Source organism: Panthera onca, chromosome C2 (assembly GCF_046562875.1).
Source record: "Panthera onca isolate mPanOnc1 chromosome C2, mPanOnc1 haplotype 2, whole genome shotgun sequence".
Taxonomy (NCBI): Eukaryota; Metazoa; Chordata; class Mammalia; order Carnivora; family Felidae; genus Panthera; species Panthera onca.
This window is the reverse complement of record NC_138347.1, coordinates 66,494,942-66,515,721: the sequence shown is the minus strand read 5'-3', so window position 1 is coordinate 66,515,721 and position 20,780 is coordinate 66,494,942. Positions and strand designations below refer to the sequence as shown.

General features: G+C 38.2%; 2 protein-coding genes across 5 annotated transcripts in view; one reads left to right on the top strand and one right to left on the bottom strand.

The window, feature by feature from the left end:
* The window catches only part of GTF2E1 (general transcription factor IIE subunit 1), a 35,785-nt gene extending 18,862 nt beyond the window's left edge, over nucleotides 1–16,923 (bottom strand). The window contains exons 1-2 of one of the 3 annotated variants that reach the window (XM_060639865.3): nucleotides 16,818–16,923; nucleotides 11,583–12,049 (exon numbers count right to left, since the gene is read on the bottom strand). In XM_060639865.3, coding sequence (XP_060495848.1) covers nucleotides 11,583–12,030 — 448 coding nt within the window. In that variant the 5' untranslated portion in view covers nucleotides 12,031–12,049; nucleotides 16,818–16,923. The other 2 variants (XM_060639867.1, XM_060639866.1) reach the window with 2 other exon arrangements.
* Nucleotides 16,924–16,941: 18 nt separating this feature from the next.
* The window catches only part of RABL3 (RAB, member of RAS oncogene family like 3), a 35,464-nt gene continuing 31,625 nt past the window's right edge, over nucleotides 16,942–20,780 (top strand). The window contains exon 1 of one of the 2 annotated variants that reach the window (XM_081796588.1): nucleotides 16,942–17,147. In XM_081796588.1, the coding sequence (XP_081652714.1) occupies nucleotides 17,018–17,147 (130 nt within the window). In that variant the 5' untranslated portion in view covers nucleotides 16,942–17,017. The remainder of the gene's footprint in view (nucleotides 17,148–20,780) is intronic. The other variant, XM_060639869.3, reaches the window with a different exon arrangement.

Genomic DNA, 20,780 nt, shown 5'->3' with positions numbered 1-20,780 from the left:
AGCAAACCAAGCTACATAAGAGGGAACATGCAAGCAAGATTTAAGAATGTGGCAAAAGGGTGAAATGAGTCCTCAAAGACTCTTAGGCAAAGCATGATAAATGATGGGATTAGGAGAAAAATAAGAGTTCAGTGATAACACATTTGATCATCTACTCTTGGAAACCACAAAAGAACAAAGACAACTATTCACAAATATTCCCATGTGTTCATCACAGCCAAGTCTGTGACAATAGTATTATCCAAATAGAACATATGAGGGAATAAAGACTCAGAGTCTCAAGTTTACCAGGTCATAACTTAAAAATAAAAATCACTCAGCTTGGATTCAAATATAAATCTCTGACTCAAAAAACTAAATGTACTTCACCATCCTGAATTACGTGTCCCTTTCCCTACCTTCTATTATCCCCGCTGGCTACAATTTAGCAAACTTCCTCCAGGTACATACACAGGCTCTAATTTCTTAAAATACAAAACAGAAGGAGAGAAGATTTGTAACAAATAATTTATTTAACAAACATTAAGTGCCTATCACATACTAAGCACTTACTCAGCTGAGTCTTTTTTCTTCTTCTTTTTTCTTTTTTTTAATGTTTATTTTTGAGAGAGACAGAGCGCGAGCAGGGGTGGGCAGAGACAGCCCTAGACACAGAATTAGAGCCCAGAGCCCCATTCGGGGCTTGAACTCACGAGCAGTGAGATCATGACCAGAGCTGAAGTCAGACACTTAGCCAGACTGAACCACCCAGGTGCCCCTACTCAGCTGAGTCTTAATGCATCAGCTTCACCAAAGAATCAAAACACATCCAGTTGTAGATAACTAATAGGAATCAAAAGTAGGGAGGAAAAAGGTCTTTTACAAATAGATATTTCAAAACTATATTTTAGGGTTGTCTATTTTGTAGTACATGAATGACTCAATTCTATGACTCAGGGCTCTTCTAATGAAGTTATCACCCCAAAATGAGAAAAGAAATGGAGACCTAACTGGGCATGAGAGGGAGGAGGAGGAAGAAGGGAAAGAAGTGGTTTATATCATTTTAACTTTCTCCCAAAATAACAAAATGTAAAAACAAATATGAATTGAGGGCAGGGGAAAGGGTTAGGGAGGGGAGAGAAGGGCTGGGAACAAAAAGAAAAAAAAAAAAACAAACAATAAAGTTCAACAAAATTCAAACAACGTTTTTCTTTTGCTCAACACAGGAGAAAATTTATTATGCTGGCCAACGTCTTCCACTTAACTGCTTCCAACACATTACTCATTTTAGCAAACATCATACTTATTTTAATTATGTGAGTATTCAACTAAGGGTACAGTAAATACAAATAAAACCAAAGTGAAAAAAATGTTTATCTTCCTTAGTCTGAAAAAAAGAAAATGTTTTGGAAATGTATCATAATTGAGGAAAAGGGCAGAAGATATGAGTCAACTCCCTAAACAATTAGACATTATTTAGGATTATGTTTTTTCCTTCTTCATTCTGGTATACATCATCAGTTTAATGCCCAGAATTTACTGTCAAAGATTTGCCATAGTATTAATTGCAACTGGAATATTATTCAGCCATTTTTCTATTAAAAATTTTTTTTGAAGTCCAATTGTTTTGATATAGCACAGGTGCTGCAGTACTGAAGCAGGAGTCATGTTGCAGCCCTCAAGGGGCTAGTCATGTTGCAAGTCATGTTGCAAATCCTCAAGACTAGCCAAGGAAACAGAAATCAGGTAGGTATCTGCTGTGCACAGCCCTCACAACACAGCCCTCACCCCAGCACAGTGGGACTGATGTCCAAAAGATTTCCTACCTTTTGGCCTTCCTAAGTCTAGGAAGCTGCTTTTGTAGAGCTCACATTCTAGTGAGGAATTAGTCAAGACAAAAAAAAATAATAAATAACATGAGGTGTTGATAAGTATAATAAAGAAAAAGCAAGAAAAGAGGATAAAGATAAAGGAGGGCAATGGAAAGGGGTATGCTCTATTACATATGAAACTTGAGGAAGGCCCCTCTGATACAGCAAGTGAGATGAGGTTTGAAACATGTAATGGAGCCAGCCAGTCATGCAGATATTTGGCAAGAGAAAATAGCATGAAAAAGGCAAGTAAGTTGTGTTAAGGACTGTGACTTTTCTGAATGAGGGGAGAAGCCTTTGGAGGGTTGTGAACAGAAGAGTGATAGAGTCTAATATGCTTTTTAAGAAGGGTCGCTGGCTACTATGACAATCAGTCCAAATGGGCAGCAAGAATGAAAGCAAGAAGACTAAGAATGGTGCGAAATCTAAGCAAGAGATAATGGCTAAGATAACTTTTCTGGACAATCCTGTGAAAAAACTAAATAAACTCCTTTCTCACTCAAAAAACTTCCAGGAAAAAACAAAATAAAATAAGGGGCAATTAACAGTTCCATGTTAAAACCAAGTAACTAGTGAGATAAAGAGGAAACTACAAAACTTCAAGACATATCACTAACATATGGGATTAATTCTACCACAATGTAAGAGTCCAACCACCATATACCTTAGGAAGCATATTTGGGCAGTTTCCCTTCCCACTGAATATTTTATGGATTAAGTATGCATGGGGAAAGGGAGTGAACTGGAAGCTTGGGAAAATAAAACTGACAAAAAATGTAAATATTATTCTCCATTATGCCATAAAGTGTTTCTGAAGATAGCATAAACAAAGCATATTTTCTACATGAACACTACTATAACCAATAGTTTCAATTCTTAACCAAGGGCTTTCAAATTAACCCAAAGTGACCAACATTATCCTCTAAAAGAAATGATAAAACCCTAGCCTCTATATACTTTAAAATATCAACTATTCGGGGCACCTGGGTGGCTCAGTCAGTGGAACGTCCAACTTAGGTTCAGGTCATGAACTCACGGTTCGTGAGTTCGAGTCCCCATGTCAGGCTCTGTGCTGACAGCTCGGAGCCTGGAGCCTGCTTCGGATTCTGTGTCTCCCTCTCTCTCTGCCCCTCCCCAACTTGCGTTCTGTCTGTCTGTCTCTCTCTCTCAAAAATAAATAAACATTAAAAAAAAATTCGTTTTAAATATCAACTATTCTCCAAACCAAAGGGTGCTCTGAAATTAGAGTTGAGAGGTTTCTCAACCATATATGGTATAGAAAAGACTGAACTTACCATTTTCCACATGTTAAAAAAAAAGGCCTAGAATGATTATAGGATTCACCCAAGCTAATAATTACTAACATAACCCAAGACTAGAACTCAAGACTCTGGAATCCTAAAACATTGTCATTTCACTGTTTTATAGCCATTGCTTAAAGAAACTAAACAAAACTTATGAAAATGACATGGCAACTGAACACACTAATTTTGCAAAAGGACCCAATGTAATAAGTATCTTAAAAAACCCTGACAATACTATCAGAAGTTGACCAATATTTATTAACCATAAGCTGTTAAAACGACAACATACTTAATCACTTAAAAAAAAAAAAGAATCACTTTGCTTTCTTACATTTCAAAAGGGGTTGAGGCAGTCAGGTGGGGTTGGGGTGTGAGGGAGAACTGGAAGGGTAACCACAAAACAAGTTGTTAACACAATGAAAGGTGGTGTGAGTGGGGACTGGGTTGAGTGGAAGCGCACAGAGTGGAAAACCTAGATGTGCCATTTTATTTGACATATTTTTCTACTATTTGGATCCTTAATATGTTTACATTAACATATTAGTTATGTATTTTTAGAAGGAAACAAATGTTATTTTTAATCCTCCAAAACACTCAACTCCCTCTTAACTAATATGCAAAAGTCACACACTCTTGGGTTATTCTTTGAAAGCATCAAGTCCTTTGTTATAACTTTTATAACTCAAAATATTCAGAGGCAAATGCATTAAAATGCTAGTCTCAAAAATCACCTTTTATTCTAATTTCTAAACTTTATTTCATAAAGCAAATTTCTTCAGTTTAATTGGGCAAGGGGAAATGTATGGAAAAAGGAACTGCTATTATAAAATAGCAACAGACATAACAAGAACATAGTTATATATTTCCTATAATTATTTGACCTTTAATAAAAAGGTACTTAAAAAACTATCCTTTAACAATTCACTGCAGAACATGTATTAACGCTGTAAAATACTCACTGCTTTGCATGCAGAAGAAAAAAAAAGCAATTTTAACAAATTTTTTAATTCAGAAGAAAAATTCAAACATATTTGTGATGTATCTAGTAAAACCCCACACTCTATAACTCAACTTATCAATGAAACTGGCTTCTGTCCTTCCATAAATGGGCACTTGTAGATTTGGTATAATCATACAATATTCTCAGATTCTGGAACTCACTATGAAGGGGAAAAAATATACTATGCCTGGGAGGGAAAACAGCAAATTGAAGTATAGTACTTACATAAATACTAAAGTCTGCAATAAATTATCTAAATTAGGCTTAAATCGAATCCATCTCAACATGCAGTGAGCAGGCAAAAAAATCTGTGGTTTTGATACAATTCTTTGAAAGACCATAATCAATAGGATATTATATGCCAGCATCAAACTAAAGTGCAACTTTTCACAAATTAGCTTGCATATAATCAGCATCAAAATACAAAAAGGATACAACTCACCAAAAGTTTTATTTAAGAAAAAAGCCCTCAAATCCTCATGATCAAAGCAACATAATTTTTTTTTTAATCAGACCTAAAGGTTTTGAAGAGGTGAGAAGGGTAAAAGAGAGAAGACACTTGTTTCTTTACTATCTTTTGTAACTTTCTGTAAATTGCTTTTATTTTTTAACTTAATAATCGCCTCCCCTTACCCAAAACAAATCCACACTTCTGAGTTTTCCAGTATGCTTTTCTAATGAAACTGTCCTGGGCAAGATTCCAAATCAGCAAATGAGTCAAATAATCCTAGAAATATTTGTGTGTGTGTGTGGTTGTGTTATTAGCATTTCAGGAATTGAAAATACTGCTTATAAGACATCTCCTGTCCTAAGTAGAAAGAAGTAAGGACAGGAAAAAGTAGCCTGCTGTATGAATATAAACATCATTAACAAGTCTTAAGGAGTCTCACAAATACAGGACCCTAACAGTTGAAAAATATTGGTTAAGGAAATTGAGGAATTTTAATGATATGGGGATCAAGAAACTGATCTGCTTATAAACCAAAAAGCTTTACCTGCAGTCACAAGGCAAGAAAGGACTCACGATTTAACCCCAAATTTATATATGAAGATCCCAAGCAGATATGGAGTTTACTTGATATTCCAAGTGACCAGAGACAGTGGAACATTGTAGCTGTTTTTAAGAGTTATTTACCAGACACTTATTTTCTTTTACAGTTAGTTATTAAAGACTCCTTTAACACTAATCCATCTCTTCTAACACTATTAATACTAATGTATCTCTATTTTCATGGAGCCACACAAAACAAGCTGAATATTCTTTCCTGATACTCAACCTACAACATCCTAGAAATCTATACAGCCCCAGATTTATTACTTGGTAAGATCCTCCAAACCCTAGAGTACAGCACAAGCATGTGTAAGTGTACCCACACACACATCATTAGATGAGTTGAGCCAGAAAAATTAATCTCTAAATTCCTATTTCTAAAAACGTATTATATACATAGTTATAAGATTCTTTTTTTAATTTATTCAAAAGTTTATTTAAAATGTGATTCTCGGGGTGCCTGGGTGGCTCAGTTGGTTGAGCGTCCAACTTTGGCTCAGGTCATGATCTCACAGTCCGTGAGTTCGAGCCCCACATTGGGTTCTTGTGCTGACAGCTCAGAGCCTGCAGCATGCTTCGGATTCTGTGTCTCCTTCTCTCTCTGCCCTTCCCCACTTGTGACCTCTCAAAAATAAATAAATGTAAAAAAAAAAATTTTTTTAATAATAAAAAAATAAATAAATAAAATGTGATTCTCAGTCTCTAGGTAAATTCAGTAATAGGGGCTTCCAAACTATTTCTAATTCAAACACTTAATTTATCTCCTTGGGGCGCCTAGGTGGCTCAGTCGGTTAAGCATCCAACTTCAGCTCAGGCCATGATCTCTCAGTTCATTAGTTCAAGCCCTGTATCAAGGTGTCTGCCATTGCACAGAGCCCGCTTTGGACCCTCTGCCTCTCTCTCTCTCTCTCTCTGTCTGCCCTTCCCCTGCTTGTGCGTGCCCTCTCTCTCTCTCTCTCTCCCAAAAATAAACATTAAAAAATTTTGTTTTTAATTTACCTCCTACTGATCCCCGACAAAACTACAGTGCCACATATGCCTTTAAAGAAATACAAAAACTAGGGGAGCCTGGGTGGCTTAGTCAGTTAAGCATTTGCCTCTTGATTTCTGCTCAGGTCATGCATGATCTCATGGTTAGTGGGTTCGAGTCCCACATTGGGCTCCGTGCTGAGAGTCAGAGTCTGGAGCCTGCTTCAGATTTTGTGTCTCCCTCTCTCTCTGCCCCTCCCTGCTCTCTCTCTCAAAAATAAACATTAAAAAAATGTTTTAAAAAGAAGTATAAAAACTATATTCTTTCACTCACTATTCCCACTACTGAGAATTCTTCTCAAGGAAAAACTTAAACATTAAAATGCCATATACATAAAAGTGTTCAAAGCATCATATCTATATTAACAAAATATAGATAAAAACAAAGTGCCCAAAAGGGGTGGAAAGGAAATGAGGGGGGAAGAAAATCACACCTAGTAAAGCATATTTTGAACACTAGATAGAAACAGGAGAGTTTGGTACATTAAGGAACCAAGAGATTACAAACTATTCTTGGTTACCATTATAATTATAGGTCATATGCAAAAGGATAGTGGTTTGCGGGTAATTTTTTTTCTCTTCAAAATTTTCTCTGGCATTATGGCTGCATTAATTTTTAAATGAAAAATATAAAACTACTTCCATATCATCGAATCTTAAAGGAGAATACAATCTTCCCCTTCCTTTTGGGGAAGCTTGTTGCTGACTTTAACTTAGAAGGGCCATTAACTGAGGTGCCTGGGTGGCACAGTTGGTTATGCGTATGACTCTTGATTTTGGCTCAGGTCGTGATCTCACGGTTTGTGAGATGTAGCCCTACAACAGGCTCTGCACTGACAGGTGCAGAGCCTGCTTGGGATTCTCTCTCTCCCTCACTCTCTGCCCCTCCACTGTGCGTGAGCATGTACCCTCTCTCTCTTAAAATAAATACACTTTAAAAAAAAAGTGCCATTAGCTAAATCACCCATGGTTGAGACTACTAAAGTAGAAATAAAAATACTAAATCTACCTACATGGCCAGAAAGCTTGCTAAATCTAAAAGATGCTATTTTGCTGATTTGAGGGATTTCATGTCATATGGTCTTTGTTTTGATTACATAAAATTCCCATATTTCACTAAAAGAGCTGGTTTTGCCTGATTAAGCTTCTGAAACCAGAGACTAATGGGCAAAGGCTAAGCCATTCCATTTTAATGAAATAAAGTATCTATACATACTGTAATGGAAAAACCTTAGCCTTTTTTCTTTCCATGTAGCAAGAAGCCCAGTTCTTCCCTACTGTGTATTTCTTCCCTGTGTGTCTCCTTTACTAGTCACACACAACACTTCACTTCTGACACTTCTGGTCCCCAAATGTGTGGAGGTTTTACCCCAAGTAATTCCCTGTGACACCAGCTGGATGTCCTAACATTCAACTCAGTTATGGCTACCTGGAGAGAGCATCAGAACCCACAGGCTGAGGGCTTAGTCCTACAAGACTGTCCCCTCACCCCAACTTCAGATGCCAGTCACAAGCCCAAGTTACCATGGGTGCTTCTGACCAACCAGCTATAGATAGAAAGTTCCAACGAACAAGCTCCTCCTTGGATTCAGTTAATTTGCTAGGGCGGCACACAGAATTCAGGGATATACTTACTTATGTTTACCAGTTTATTAAAGGATATGATAAAGGATACAGATGAATATCCAGATGGAAAAGATGTGCAGGGCCAACTATTTAGCAAAGCGTACCAGGCTTCCCTGTCCTCTTGGAGTGCATCACTCTCCCTGCACCTCCACATGTTCACTAACCTGAAAGATCCCTGAATCCCATACTACTGAGATTTTTATGGAAGCTTCCTCATGCATGGATGATCACTCATCAACTCCATTTTCAGCCCTTCTCCCTTCTCAAGAGAATAGGGGGTGGGGCTGAAAATTCCAAGCTTGGTCTTAGCTTGGTCTGTGACCAGCCCTCATCCAGGAGCCATCCAGGACCCACCCAGAGTGACCTCATTAGGACAAAAGACACTCTTATTACCCAGGAAATCACATGGGTTTCAGGAGCCCTGTGTCAGAAACAGGGGTCAAAAGCCAAATATTAGAATAAAAGATGCTATTTGTGCTCTTATCACTTAGGAAATTATAAGAGTTTTAGGAGCTCTGCACAAGGAACTGGGAGCAGAGATCTCACACAGACCAAGCATCAAACATTTGGGGAGAGTTCAACCCAAGAATACTAATGGCAAAATCTAAATGGGAAGTATGGAAAGAACCTAGAATCTTTAGGGAAAAGAGAAATGGGGTAAGGAAAGGCTACGAACTGAAGCAAAAAGATCACTGGCTTATGTGAATAAACAATGGTAAAACAATTCTTGCTGAATTCAGAATTTCCTGAGCCTAGAACTTCTGGATGCTCATCTAGGAGTCATTATCCTTTGTCCAGTGGCAGGGAGCTACCCATACACTTGAGTTAAAAATTTTTTTCATGGAACTTATTAAGTCTAGAAAGCTTCAAATCTAATTCCTGAATGCCCCCTAATTACTGATATAAACCACAGTTCAACCTAATAATTGTTGAGATGGAAATGGAGACAAATGCCTATCAGATTCCCCCATCATTTACTCAGAAATATCATCAATCTCCAATAACAACCTGGAAGAAATAGAATAGCTTTGTACAAGACTGGGCTTGAATGAAAACTATAATTCTATCAATTTAAAGAGAGCATAAATATTACAATAGAAAAAGTTCCCTCCTTCTCCTCTGATACACATACCAAATGTTTATTTCCCATCTTCTTTAAAATGGGGGTGGGGCATGAATAAAACAGAGGAAGGGAGCAAAGAGAAAAAGAGACCAAGATTTCTCAAGGGAATGTATAACCAAGGGATGATGTCAAGGCATTAATAGTGAAAAAACAAAACACCAGAACTGACACAAAAACTGGGGCCTAATATCACCCAATCAGCACATTCTCTCCTTAAAGGCAAAGTCCACATGAAAAACCAAATTATAATCAAAAAGCAGGTATATTTTCAGAATGAAGTTCCCCAATGACTACAAATTTTCAATCATGATACCTTAAGACACCTTCACTAGGGAGACATAAATGGCAATTAAGTTGACTGTGCTGTCTGATCAGTGACTCAATATCCTTGATTCAAATAATCTTGACTATATTTTGATATTAGGCCATCTCCCACACAGTCCAACTATTGCTGACAACTAGTTTCATTCAGACACTAACCTTAAGCGAAATACAAAGAGCATTATAGATCATCTCCTACATACTGATTTATAAGTAGTGGAAATACTTCCCTTTAGAAAGTCTCATGAAATTAAATAAGTATCATATGAATAAATGTAGAAGCACATTACTTTAGATTACCCTCTCTGAGGGACTGGATTACACCTACTACTGTAGTCAAAAGTGACAAAGACAACCACTGTAACACCAATATCTGCCAAGAATCACAAAACCAAAACCCAGAGCTCCTTTAAGAAATCTGCTAGAGCGAATGGAAAAAATGATGAGAATTTTCTAGTCTATTCTGAAAGAGCTCCAGATACATTTTATAACATTCCTCTATAGCACACTCAAGCAATTCTTATATTCAGGGTGGTTGAAATTTTCTTACAACCAAGATCTCTTCCTAGTTAAGCCCTTTCAAGGTAAGCAGGCTCTGACAAATTAAACATTTAATACAAATGTGACTTCTTTAAATTACTTTTCATCTAAAATGACTGCTTCACAATAAATAAGAAAAGTCACCGGCTATTTCTAGTTCTTTAGGTTAATAATCTTAATTGATATTTGGATTATTTCTCATTAAAAAATAATTGCAAAATTCTCTTAAATAGACAATACATAACATATACAAAAATTAGAAAATTAAACATACATAAATCTTTTTTTTTTTTTTTGCAATAGAACATTTCATGTGTGAAAGTTTACATTTTTCAGATAGTTTTTTAAAAGGCAGATCTATGAACTAAAAAGTACCCTATACTCCTGAATTCTACCATAACAAGGGGACAATCTAACTTACCAGCATTGGCTCTCTCTATAGATTTTTGCCTCTAGAAAATAATACAAAGTTAATCCACCGAATAATTACCAAAACTGTAGACTCTTTTCCAGTTTACAAATGACAAGACAAAATTACTATACAACCCAGCACTTTAAAGTTTCTGATGTTGGGGTACTTGGGTGGCTCAGTCGGTTAAGTGTCTGACTTCGGCTCAGGTCATGATCTCCCTGTTCAGAGTTAGAGCTCCACATCAGGCTCTGTGCTGATGGCCCAGAGCCTGGAGCCTGTTTCAGATTCTGTGTCTCCCTTTCTCCCTCTGCCTCTCCCCCAGTCGTGGTGTCTCTCTCTCTCTCAAAAATAAATAAACATTAAAAAAAATTTAAGTTCCTGATGTTAACACTAGGCATATTGTTTTTAGAAAATGCATGTTTTACAATCCTGTGTTGATAAGAAAAATCCTTAAAACCTAAAGCATTTAATTAGATGAAGCAAATTACAGATCATGTTGACAATTCTCTTCCACTAATAAACCTGCAAAAGGTGCCCCTCTTATTTCATCTGGCTGACCCTTATCTTTTAGGTCTCAGCCAGTACTTCTTCCAGAGGCCTTCCCCAAATGCAGATTAGAGGCCCTAGTTAAATACTCCTAATAGAACTTTGTACTTCCACTAACAAAGCATTTAGATACATTGTATTATAACTTTCTGGCAGTGACTGATACAAGTAGACATTCAAATAAATGTTGAAGGAAGAGGTCAAAGAGGTCAGAATGGCTTCAAAGTGGTAGAGAAGCCAACCCTTCAGATTAGGCTACAGCTGCAAATAAGGGGTTGAGGGTGGGAGCAGAGGTAGGAGGGCCATGGGTGATAGAGGACACTTCCTTGTGAATGAAAAAGGCAAGCTTCTAAAAGTAGTATGACAGTCAAACAAGAAAGTAAGACTAAGAATGACCATACACGGACTTACGAATCCGTTCAATTTTATAATGATATGCATGACTGGTTCAAAAATTAAACCAGGGACGCCTGGTGGCTCAATCAGTTAAGCATCTGACTCTTGGTTTCAGCTCAGGTCATCTCACAGTTCATGGGATTGAGCTCCACCTAGGGCCCCAGCTCCACATCGGGCTCCACACTCTCAGCACAGACCCTGCTTGGATTTCTCTCTCTTCCTCTCTCTCTGCCCTTCCCCAGTTTGCATGCATTCTCTCTCTCCCTCTCTCAAAATAAATAAATAAGCTTTTTGAAAAAATTAGATAAACCAATTTAAGAAATACATAGTTTATTTTTTAAAATTACTTAAAAGAAATATTCATAAATTGGAAAAAAATCTCACCTGTCATAGGATCAAAGAGCTGATTAGCTTCTAAGTCCGTAAAAGTACTACTACAGACAGGACATTTGAAGGAAGCCCGGTTGGTGGAATCTCTCTCATCAGTTTCAATCCTCCTTCTCATGTGGTCCAATTTATATTTTACCACGTTAACAAGAGTACGATAATTAATAAAGTAGTAGTTATGGCGAGTGGTTTTCCCATCTGCAGCGGTCTCTACCCTCATTCTGCATTTGATGAACTTATCTCCCTTTAAATTATTCAAAACTGATCGAAGTTGCTTCCGATCAAACTTGAGCAGCTCCAACATATCCTCCTCTTTCACACAGGGGTTCCGGATCAAGATGTCCAAGGCCAAAGCATGCTCAATGCCATAAAACCCCCGGATCACGTACTTGGCTAGCCTCTTCAATGCTGCAGGAACCTCGGTGAGGACATCTGGGTCTGCCATCTTTAGCAGCAAACTTCAACTTTAAATAAACCAAATTCAGGAAAAAAAAAAAAAGGGATCAGAAGGACATAGTAATCATTTTAAATCTAGAATTATCAACCCAATAGGGAGCTGGTAGTTACCACCCTTTGAAGTGCCACAAAGGTATCTGAGACATCGTTTTAAGACTTATAGGGGTGCCTGGGTGGCTCAGTCTGTTAAGCATCTGACTTTGGCTCATGTCATGATCTCGCGGTCTGAGTTCGAGCCCTGTGTCGGGCTCTGTGCTGACAGCTCACAGCCTGGAGCCTGTTTCAGATTCTGTGTCACCCTCTCTCTCTGACCCTCCCCCATTCATGCTGTCTCAAAAATAAATAAATGTTAAAAAAAAAAAAATTAAGAAAAAGACTTATAAAGCCTAAGCATTTAACAGAAAACAAGATTTTCCTTTACAGTACACAGATTATACTTTAAAAGCTTCACATATTCCTTAAATGGTCATTTTCATGATCTACTGTGCTTGATTCTAAAAAGAAACTTATTACCAATAGCAATGTTGTATTATATCAAGCCCACTTTATTTCAGAAAAAGAAACAAAAAAGATAAATGAAGCCTCACTATTCTTAATGCTATAATCTTTGGGAATGCTGGGAAACCCCTGAAAAATCTATCAGCATATCCTTAAAGTGTCTTTATTTCTTTTCTTGAGAAAAATTTTCCTACCAAAATCTATTCTAGGAGGTTTTACATAGTCATGTTTTCACAATAAAATCACAATAAACCAATAAACACATAAGTAATCACCAGATGGGTGTTTGGCAAAATTACTGTTATAAATCTGAAAGAAATTAACACTTGGATCCAGATAGCTTTACCAACCTTGCAAAGTTAAATCTGATGATCAGTTGAGTAAACAGTCAAAAAAAAAAACAAAACAAAAACAAAAACAACTCAAGATATCTTTAAATACTGGATCCCTTCTTGCAGGACGAAGTACCCAGTTCTCACGTCATGACCCATAAGGCTATCTTCTACAAGCCCACACTGGCATGGGTTAGATTTTCATATGGCTGTTAAAAAGCCTGTGCATTGGAATTCAGTTAGCCTGAGTTTTAGTAGCTGTGTGATCCTGAGCAAATTCCTTAAAACAACTTCAAGCCACATTTTACTCTCTGAGAAATAAGGATATTAATTACCTCAGTGAGGTTATTGTGGTGAATAAATAAGAATGTGAAGCAATATGTGTATTAGGAAACACTTGTTGATAAGGGTAGCTCCCATGTTGGTTTAATCATTAAATCAATACGTGACAGCCAGGCTATCCACACAGACTATGTCAACATTTCCCCACACTATAGGGAAATTTTTAAGAGGCTATTGAACTCTTTCAATAGAGAATCACATTCTTTTATTAATATTAGTTTCTATTGAACCTTTTGTTTATAATCAGTGGTTATCAACAGAATCAGATTTAATACCTTTTTTAGAAGAAATGTCTTTATATCCACAGTACTATACTATCAAGGTATTCCTAAACAACCAATCTATACACATATTTTGGGGGGGAAATATAATGCCCTATGTGTAATAAAGGAAAGATAAAAGGAAAGTCAGTTACAGTATTTCAGATTGTAAATAATCAGGCAGGAATGACTATATATAAGAGACAAAGCAGGACCTAGATCCAAACCTATTGTAGTCCTAAAACATTCCTGTCATCCCAAGGCTGAAGGATGCTGAGCAAGTACCTGAGTTGAACACAAAAGTAGTATCATAGCATACTACCAGATGCATTTTGTTCTCCTTTCCAATTTGACCCCAGTTTTTTGTTTGCTTTGTTTTACACGCTCAACAGTTGGCAAAACATAACATACAGCCTCTAAAATATCTAACAAACGAAAAATGGCAGACAAATGTCAAAATAAATTACTTTTCCAGTATTATTTCCTACTGTTATATTGCCCTCCCTGACCTCCCACTCCATAAGCTCCATATTCTAGACCAATGGTTCTCAACCCTGGCTGTAAAGCAGAATCATCTGGGGAGCATTTAAAAACACCCATCCTGGGCCCCATTCCCAGATATTTTGTTTCAGCTGGTCTGGGAGAGCCAGGTTAGGCATAGTGTTATTTTATTTATTCTGTTATAACCTGTTATTTATTCTGTGTTCCAACACACAAAGTCTCTGATCACTGCTCCTGACAAATTTGGTGAGTGGCTACTACATGTCCCCCCAATACACATTATCATTTTGCCCGTCTCCTTTGCCTGAAACACCTTAGTGGGCCCTACAGATTTAAGCAGGGAGTGACATGAGGGACTCTGCAGTACAATAGTTTTGGTTTAGAATCCCCGCTCCACCATTTCCTACCGGTGACGTTAGAAAATTCTCAGTTTCCTTATCTATAAGTGATTGATAGCACCCTCCTCGTAGATTTGAAGTACAGATTACCTGAGATAATTCATGTAAAGTGTTCTGCTTTCAGGGCTAAAAACAGAAAAGTGTCATTAAATACGGGCATTGATAATGATACCCTCTATTTAGAAAAGTGACTCTTGTAACAATATGAGAAATGGCCATAAGTATTGAAGATGGAGCCACTGCAAAGCTATTAAGAGCCATGGTAACCAAGCCTAAACTAAGGAAGAAAGGACAGGATGAATGAAACTTACTACAAAAACAAAATTAAAAGAATCTGATAATTTATTGGAAATGAGTTACAGAGTGGGAAAATTTTAAATAGCTATTTGGGTTTGTTTGTTTGTTTGTTTGACAACACTTTTTATTGTGGTAAAATACACATAACACAAAATTTAGCAATTAACCATTTTGAAGTATACTGTTCAGTGGTATTAAATATATTCATACTGTGGCACAACTATCCCCACCCCCCATCTCCATAACTCTTTGCATCTTGTAAAACTGAAACACTGCACCCATTAAACAACATACTTAATATTATTAAATGACATATAGTTATGTGCTTTGAGCCAGTGTAGAGAACGCTACTACTAAGAAAAATGAGTTAACACCTGAAAGAGGAACAGGTTTGGAAGAAATGAGGCATTCACTTTTAGATGCTTGTCTTTGAGGATATACCACAGAATATTCTGTGAAGATGTCCAGCAGGTAGCTGAACAAATGAAACTGGGGCTCAGGAAAGAAGTCATGCTGTTCCAGCTTATGCAAAATCTCTACATTCTAAAATCATCCTTCCTGACATTTTGTTCTCTCCTCTATCATTTCTACTTCCCCACTTAAGCTGAATCTCCTACTCAGTCTTTGGATTTATCATGTTACTTAAGTCAGAGGTCTCAAACTGGCAGCTTCTGTCACATTGTTTGACCCAAAGAACGTTTTGAAGATTCTCTGAATTAGTCATCAACACTGAAAAATCGTGCAATTTCACAGAAATTTCAACTTTAAGCTTGAAAGTTGGAAATATCTGAGCAAAAAAGTGAGATCATGTTCCCACAGGGAAACAATAACCTGAAGCTGAAGAACAGTTGATGGTTTTAAACAGGGAAGGAGCTTGGCTGGCCTCTGGAGACTTTTGAATGTGTGACCTTTCGGCACCAACCTGTTTCTTCTTTTTTAGCCTCACAGTCCATCAGTCACCTCCCAGCCTCACCTACCTCCCTAACACAGTCCAGACCCCCAAGGGCAAGTTGGTTTGGTCTTTGAACAATGTACTCTCATCATACAAACATTTAGCCAGGCACAGAGTTGGAGAAACAAAGTTGAAATGCATCCCTTCTCTGCACTGTTGACCCTTGTCAGCCTCATCCCCAGCCACACTGGCATTCTCTCAATTCCAATTCCATAAGCCACACATGCTTTCTCCACTTCCAGGCCTTTGCACATACTGTTCATTCTGCCCACAAAGCTAAGCTCAACTCCCTTCTCCTAATCATCTTTCACATATAAAATGACGTTTCTCAGGGAGACCTTCCCAGATTCCCCCTAGTAGCTTAAATGTTCCCCTTTCACACACAGCGCTTCCCCTTTACTTCTTGCAGTAAATAGAGTTGTACTGTCTTCATGTCCGTCTCTGAGACCAGGGCCTTTATCTTGTTCACCACTTTCTAGCACCCAGCACAGCTAGTCTAGCACTTTCATAAAACTTCCAGGAAGTCTCCTAAGCACGTGTTCAAAATGCCCACCCTGCCAGCTTCCCCCAATTCACTTCCTTCACTGCTGCTTCCAGAGTAGAAAAAGACTACTGAAAACCCTCTCCTTTAACCTCAAATGGTTTTAAGCAGGCGGTGACAGGATTGAAATTCGCTGTTTTAAAAGGTTATGCTACAGGATGTAAAACAAAGGAGAAAGGAGCGGATGTGGGAATCCAATTAGATTATTTCAGCGTACCACTATTCCGGTTCTAGAAAACCATGGATCCTATACGTCTGTGCTTTTTTTCAGTTACCATGTTCCATGGCACTTTCCATACCTTCGTACATAAAGCGGCATAATCACCGCAAAAACTGCAACCGGCTGCCCTCCACGAGCTCGGTTCTGAGCTCGGTTCTGTAATGTTCACTCCTCCCCGCTGAGAGCCCCCGAGCCCCTAAATTCCCTCGGACTGTGCCAGGTGAGTCCTGGGGCCACACTCGGCGCAGCCAAGCCCGTCCTACCCGAGGTCGCACACGGGCCGCTCCGGGGTCAATGGTTCTTTGGAGGACCACGTCAAGAGAATAGCTAAGGGGATGCGGGTAGCTAAGGAGAAAGGAGAGAAAAGGGGGAGAAACCCTGAAATGCGACGCCGGACGAGGGAATCGAGAACAAGGAACAGGGAGCAAGGTTTACCAAAACGAATCTTCGAACACTCCCACTACAGCTTCCCTCAGCGCCTCAACTACCGGCTTAAACGAGCCACGCCACTAGTGCGACAAAGACAATTCCTTATTCCTGCGACCAGCTTTGGAATCCACCCACCACTTTTAACCGTACCGGCCAATCAGCACAGTGAGGCCTCCGATCAAGACAGTCACACCCCCGATTAGCCAATGAAATTGAAGACTGTCTCTTCCATACCCAGCTCTGGTTGGCCTACCATCCCGGAACAGGCGTTAACTCCGGGCTGTGGCAAGATGGCGTCCCTGGATCGGGTGAAGGTACTGGTATTGGGAGACTCAGGTGAGCGGCTTAATCCACCTCTAGAGTTCCTGACACTGTTGAGTTATCTGATAACCCTCTTCCTTCGCTACTCTCCCGCTTCTCCAACGAACTGGCTCTGACCGTGGCTGAAAGCCCTCTCAAGGTCTAAAAACTACACTTCCCAGAGGACTTTGCTCTGACGAAGGTGGCGTTGCAGGTGGGGGGCGCGGAGCCCCGACCTTTCTCCGCCTTCGCAGCTTTCCAAGCCGGTCTCCCGGGCGACCGCATCCTAGCTTGTATTGCCGATTCCTTTGTTTTAAGAGATATGCAGACATTGAGTATTGTATTGGGCGCTGTAAGAAAGATACAGAAGCTGGGATCGTGCCTTCAAGAGATTTTGTTCATTACGGAATTCAAACATGCACTAAGAAAAATGACACTGTTCCAACTGCTTTACAGATATTGACTCATTTAATGTGAGACCAGCCCTATTAACCCCATTTTACAGATGAGAAAAGTGAAGAGGAGAGATATAAATGACAGAAGCTGTTTGAACCCAGAGTCTACGCACTTAAACACTAAGTCATGTTATGAAATGAAATATTGGGTTGTAGTCCTGTTTTAGTCCTGTTTTACTCTCAGCTGGGCTTCTTGATTTCTTTGTTCTCTTTAATCCTAATTGAAAACCTATTATGTACTAGGTTGTAAGAAAAAGAGCAATTAAGATAAGGCTATATTATGAAACAGCTAGGATTTAATGCTGAGCTCAATTTAATCCTAGTGTTAAAATTCTTCTTTTGACACCTTGGACTTTTGAGAACTAGAAGTGAGGTCTGCATTTACCCCTCTCACCTCACTACCATTCTCTTTCTTACCATAACTTCCAGCCCTGTGCTCATTAAGAACTTGGAATAAATGCTAACCTTGCATTTCGTGGATGTCCTTTTCTGGAGTTGACCTCTGAATGTGTGCTGTAAGCAAAGACATTATGCAAAATGCATGGAAGATATACCATGGAGAGGATACACCCTAAACAACTTGAAAACTAGCCTTACAGACTGTAAACAGTTGTGGTGGAGAGGAGGAAGTTAAGAATGTTTCCACATTGCCTGAAGATTATTTGCATTCCAAAATGTTTTATAGATAGCATTATTTAATATCCCCTTAAGAAAGTTGCATTATGAAATTCTTTTCATATAATCCAAGTTATCAACTCCAGTTCTTTAGCTTGAAGTGATGCTGAAGTTAATGAAGTCACTCAGCTAGTAATAATGGTCTAATGGGACTTGGCAAGAGTATAAGCAAGTAGAATTTGAGACAAATTCAGAGCTAACGTGGTTCATGATGTATAAAGTGGGCTTTCTCCCTCATTTTTAATTCACTTTTCTATCACATCTAACCAACGCTTGATGTTCCATATTGTTGGAATTAGTCAGTTTTTTTCTTTTTCACAAAAATACTTAAGTACCTGCTACATAGCAGGCACTATAGTAAGTGCTGAGGCTGTAACTGTGAAATCAATGCATTACATAACAGGGTTGAATTGGCTGCTGCATTAAATGTGGAAAAATGATCAGGCAATTAGTAAGCTTTTCTTTTTCCTGATAGCCTGGTTGTAAAACAGAAGACACAGTCACGCCCACTTGATTGATCTTGTCACACGTTCACGGACATTAGGCTATGCATGCAAAGTCGGTTATTGCCTTTTTGTCATTTCCCTTTTAACACTGATTTAATAACAGGTAAGGATATGCTTTTTACACTTCATCTGCCTTTGTATTCAGACTTCAAAGTTTATTTTTGAATAAAGTCTTATTTCCCCTGTGAAATGTTGAGGATTTCACAAACATATAAAAGAATGACTTGAAATGTAGAGATTTGTTTTATATCCCCTAGAGATAGTTGATAATTTAGTTAGGAATCCTGAAAGTCTCACTAATACACACATACGTTTTTCCTCTTTGTTCTTTCAGAGATAAGAGATATGCTTAACACATTACCAGCAACTATATTTGGAACTGGCATTTATTTAATTATATTGGACTTTTTCCCCTAAGCAAATCAAGGGCATTCTTTTGATCTAATTCGATTCTAATGGTAAAAGCATAGAATTAGTACCTCCCAAAATTCTTAAAGAAATGAATAGTCAGCCAATTTTCTTGGCACTTCAGTAGTTCTTACTGCTGACAATCTATCCAGGGTTAGTCAACTCTTCCCACCCAAAGCAGTTAATTCATGGAGAGCTATACAATATTAACTGCATAGAGATGTTTGCTGACACAGTTAAGCTTAACTAGAAGCTCAAACCTTGCATCAGGCTGGTAACCAAGCGTCTAGATATATGTCTCCAACATAGACAACCTACATGGAAACACCAATCAACAATATGCCCTAAAGGTCACAGATGTCAAATGCAGTGCAGTAAATACAAAGACAGAGCCAAATTTGGGTACTCAAAAATCTAAAAGTCTGTGTTGAAAAAAATAAAAAGAATTAAAAGGAAACCTGAGAAAATGTTTGATTCAACTGCATGAGACAGCTAATATATAAAGAGGTTATGTAAATTGATAACCCTAAACCCATTAGATAAATGGGCAGAGAACATCAACAGATAATTTCGTAAGAGAGGAAAGACAACTGATTAACAAAGATTGTAATGGATATCTTTACCAGAAGGTAAAGAAATGCAGACTAAAGCAAGATGTCACTTTTTTTTTTTTATCAAATTAACATAGATGAAAAAGCAACAACATACATACTCTTGAGGTGCAACAGGATCTGCAGGCTTATATGTGTGGCTGGTGGCAGAGTAACCAGATGAAAGTTGTCAACATATATCAAGAACTTCAAATGTTCATTTCGCTTCTGGAAGGGTATACTATGGAAATCATTTTAATTTGAAACAAAAATTTAAACAAGTCTTTTCTTAGCATAGTGAAAAGTTCAAAACATATCTAATAATGAGGGAATGGTTAAGTAAATTGTTATGTCTACTCTCTGAACTACTATGGAGACATTAAAAATGTTTCTGAAGAGATACCTGGTTGGCTCAATCAGTTGAACATCCGACTTCAGCTCAAGTCATGATCTCAAGGTTCTTGAGTTTAAGCCCCACATCTGGCTGGCTAGCAATCAACGCAGAGCCCGCTTCGGATCCTCTGTTCCCCTCTCCCTGCCCTTGCGCTCTCTCAAAAATAAATAATTTTTTTAAATGTTTATGAAGATTCTGTAATAACATGGAAAAATTTAACCCCTAAATAAATATTAATTAAGGCACTGTTCTGGAGACTGGAGATGAAAACAATGTGTAAAACCTAGTCCCAACCCTCAAAGAACTTAAACTGAGTGAATAAAAACTATAAACAAAGAAGTGTAATAATATGTTTTTTAAGTGCTTTGTAGAAAAATGTACAGGGCACAGAGGAGACCCCAGAGGATGGTGGATAGTGTGCTTAGTTCTACCTTTGTGTAGTTGAAGAAAACTTTAGAACTAGAAAGATGCTGAGTCTTGAAAGATTAATTCACCAGGCCAATTTGGGAGCGAAAATGAATGGGCAGGATGGGGAGAATATTTCAGACCAAACCAGCTATGTAAACAAAGGCGGGTATTGTCTTTAAGTTCACCATGTATATATTCACAATAACAACCTACTTTTAGAAACCCCCTGCTAA